Below are 4,247 nucleotides of genomic sequence, written 5' to 3' on the forward strand. Positions count from 1 at the left end.
GCTGTCCAGCCAGTTTCTTATCCACTGTTTTCTTCCTCACTAAACAAAGTAGACTCATATGTTTAAGATCCACAGTCTTGCTGGAAAATTTTTCTAAATGGTTCAAACCTTTCATCATTCTGACCACACAGCAGTGCTGATATGCCTGTGCTACCCTTCTGCAGCACTGAGAGCAAGAGCACAGTGTTCAGTCTGGCCTAAATGCCCAAGGACAGAAAAGTAGCTCCTGCCATAGCTCAAGATGGCCCTTTTTTATACATTTTATAACATAAAGAGGAGAAAATGAAAAAAAAAAAAAAAATCTAATGTAGCTAACCTGACCTCCTGTAGAAGATGAACACACACGTTCTTCCGGATCCAAGCAACATTGTCCAGTTCGTATGAGCCGGCAACATGTTGGCTCCTGAAGAAATCATATCCTGCTTTATAAAACCAGTGAGGCAGCTTTGTGATTTATTTGTAACTTAATGTTTTGATGCTTCCTGTTCCAAAGTAGATTTGTTCAGTCACTTGAAGTTGCTCCAGGAGACTCTCTTAAACTATAAGGCCCCAAAGCGTGAGTTCCCTTCCTGTACCCAAGTACCCATAAAGTAAATCAATAAACAATCAAAATTACATCAGCAGTGCCTGGATCCAGTAATTGGAACTGATGTGAAGGAATCTTAAGTGCAATGCAAGGGTACACATAAACCTAAAGCCAGTGGCGCTTTTAAGTGCCCAGCATGTTTAAAAACTAAGAGTGACAGACTTCCAAATGCTCAAGCAGAAAGAATTTCAAATTAAGCTAGAACCCAGGTAAGTACTTCAAGGAGGCTCAGCCCTTTCAGATAGCACCAACTGTCCCAAAGTAAGAAATACATTTGAAAATATTGACCTACCCTAGCAAAAGATGTGTAGCTGTCTATAATTGGCCTGTATCCTGTGCAACGGCACAAATTACCTGAAATAAACCATATGACAATCAATCACAAGAAACCAGAACAATGTTTGGGAGCACCACCATAACTGGTCTGGCATCAAATGTTTAGATATGAAATGCTGAAATTTATGTCCATAAAAATAAGAAATATTACTTAAATAGTGACAATGATGTATGATTAAAATGTATTATTTTAAAGACCATTTCTAATAATGAGTTATTTTTATGAATGTATGTAAAAAAATCAAATTATTAAAAGCATATGAAAGTAAGTACTATGATCACTACTACCTCTGCAGTCTTTGAGTCTTATAAACCAATCAAAAATCTATTGCCATGTATCACTATCATGGTTTTCATATAAAATTAATAGCAGTAGTAACATCTCTACTGCAATTTCCCTCATGAAGTCCCTCCCTCTGGCATTTTCCTCATGAAATCAGAATCTTCTGGTAGAAGGGGTCAATTATTTTGGAAGCTGTAGGAGTATTAACAAATTTGGGACTAGAAAGTGAGTTGAAGTAGTTTTACCTCTTCTAGTAAAACTTGCTTGAAGAGCAGTTGGTATTTCAGGGGGCTAAAATGTCATGTAATCTATTTTGCCTGCACATGTTGAAATTTTGATTAGGGACTTTGTATTATTGGCAGATGCAGACAAAACAGAACCTAGTTTTTGCCTGTATTCATTGTAACACTGTACTTGTATTGCACTGTATTGAGAGTGCTGGTGTAAGAGGACTGTAAACCCAGGCTTTTCTAAATGCAGGGTGTTCCAGAAATGTTTAGCCAGTGCTAAATGTCTCTGTATCCCATTTGAAGTCTCCAGTGTGAACTACCTTTTTATGATTTTGATGTCCTTAAACCACCACAGCTATGACAAAACACCACTTTCGAACATCATCTACTCTTTGAGTCAAACTGTACTTATGATCCTGGCAAGTAAACATTTATCCTTTCATCACACTTTTTAAAGTTTACTGTCTGAAACCTACCATCCAGTGCAGAAATTATCTGCTCCATGGAAGGTTCTGCATGGTTTCTCAGTAAAGCAAAATGGACATCACCATTCCAGGGGTGCAGAAGCCACACTGGGAGCCAAGGCACTTGGGCAGCCTTTCCTAGAACAAAACATAACAGGCCCTGAATCAGGATATGACTTCACTGGCTTTCTGAATAGCCATCTTCAGGTATGTCATCTAACAGCTGCAGGCCAGTAGCAGCATTCTGACTATTCCACTGTGATTATTTATGAGGAAAATGCTCAGAGCAATCACCTAGTTAAAGGATAATACTCACTCCAGTTTAGACCCTCGTAATCCTAATTCCCTGATACAAGCACAGCATAAGGCCCAAGACTTTTATCTTAGATATCAATCATACATTAAATATTTCTAACCATGAAGGACATAACACAGAGCATCTCTTCAACCAGAGCTTCAGCACAGACCAGTCCCAGAGACTGTTTAGAAAACATTCTTAAATCAGTGTGCTCAGACTGTGCTTTTCAGGGACAAGCCAGAGTGAAAGTAAAGAGCTGACCTAACCCTAGGGAAATCTCTGGCATACAGGGAAAATGTGTCCAATTTAATACCTGTCAGTTTGGTTGCCACCTGGAGTCACGCACCCCTTACTACAACATATGCACTATGCTGTCCTCAATAAGATGGCCAGATACTCTGCTGGTGACCATAAAAACCTGACTTGATTCAGCTCTTTGTTCTTCCCCATCACCACCCCAAAGCTAGCATCCTACATGGTACATGGCTGGACAGCCCCGTGTTGTGGAGATTGTGATGCACTCCTTGTATGGCAGAATATTAGGAGGAGTTCCTTCTATGCTCCATATAGTGCCCAATCACAACCCAGCAACTGCTGTATTAATTCCTAAAAACACCTGTTCACCTAAAAAGACTAGACAAAATTCTAGAGTTTCTAGAATCCTTTCAGAGACTCTACACTGCATAGACTTACAACACTTTCTCAGATCCCAACTTCATTACAGACATAGGACAGGCAAATCTACACAGTCCAACTTACTCTCACCAGAATTGGATGAATCCTGATCTAAGTCTTCTTACATATATAAGGACATATGAAGTCCTGATATAAGGAAGCTCAAGGACAAAAGATGATTACCCATGAATAAACTGTTGCTCCAGAATAACAGCTTTCCTGAAATGAACAGTAAACATTAAAGCACTGTTGTTAAAAAAACCCCTCCCAAACATCAACATTTAAAGACTTACCTTCCTGCCATACACAAAGAAGACAAGTTCATTTGATTGTTGGGGGCAAGCCATGCTGTTGCACTAAAGTCTGAAAAATAAAGCTTTACCCATTGAGAGAAATTAATTAAATGTTATATGCTCCTGAAGGTCAGCTGAGTTTGCTTTGTCCTACAGAATTTATTTCCAGACCGAGCATCAAATTAAGTAGATGGGGAGGAGCCAGTGTAACCAAATGCCATTTGTCAGCAATCAAAGCATATTTGGATGTTAATGAACCAAACCTCCTACTCCTACTCCCCACCTCTTCTCTGGTGACCTGAAATGATCTGGAAAGAATTTGAGACCCTCTAATGCTAGCCCTGTAACCTAAGAGATACGTCACGTAATGGTGAGGGGGAACTTCTGGGTTTGCCATACAACTGCATTTTATATTACCCCTTAACTGATGAATTTAGAATATGTAGGAGTGCCTGAAGCTATAAGCTAGGACATGCAACATCACCCACTTCTGTGAGGTGTCAAACACTTAGCTGTAGAGCCATGATTCTCATTTTAGTTTGTCACTGATCATCCAGGAAACATGGTTATTAATCTTCAAATGCTTTATTACAGATGGCCTTTATGTTGCTGGGGATTTTTTTTTTTTTTTTTTTTTTTTTAAGGGGGTTTATGTATACGTTTTGTAAAAGTCTCTATGTATGTACACGTCTCTTGTTTCATTTATCATGTTTACATTTTACAGAAAAAAAATCTCTGTATTTCATTTAGTCAGTGTAGGCTTGCAGGACAAAATAGTCAGTCCCAGATCTTTTATTCCGCATTAGGTGGAGAGAAAATGATTCTCAGCAGAGATATGCTGCTTCTTTTGAGCTTTAGCCCCTGATATGTGCCTGAGAGCTACACCACAAGGGAAAAGTGCAGATCTAGAACATGATGACACCCTGGAGTGCAAACACTTCAGCACTGCAGGTGGGGAGATGTCATTGCCTGCAAGTGCTGAGGCATGGTATTTGCAAGATTTGACTTGCCTGGAACCAACCAGCTCCTGTGCTGATGCATAGGCACGTAGGATAACAACAGCCAATTCACCTTCCCCCAGT

General features: G+C 39.6%; 1 protein-coding gene across 1 annotated transcript in view; it reads right to left on the reverse strand.

Moving 5' to 3' along the window:
* Positions 1–878: 878 nt before the first annotated feature.
* AOX1 (aldehyde oxidase 1) overlaps positions 879–4,247 on the reverse strand; it is a gene marked incomplete at its 3' end in the record, with an annotated part of 46,091 nt that continues 42,722 nt past the window's right edge. The window contains exons 35-36 of the mRNA XM_008947236.1: positions 1,912–2,037; positions 879–940 (exon numbers count right to left, since the gene is read on the reverse strand). Of these exons, the coding sequence (XP_008945484.1) occupies positions 879–940; positions 1,912–2,037 (188 nt within the window). The remainder of the gene's footprint in view (positions 941–1,911; positions 2,038–4,247) is intronic.

This window comes from Merops nubicus, unplaced genomic scaffold (genome assembly GCF_000691845.1).
Source record: "Merops nubicus isolate BGI_N331 unplaced genomic scaffold, ASM69184v1 scaffold13699, whole genome shotgun sequence".
NCBI lineage: Eukaryota > Metazoa > Chordata > Aves > Coraciiformes > Meropidae > Merops > Merops nubicus.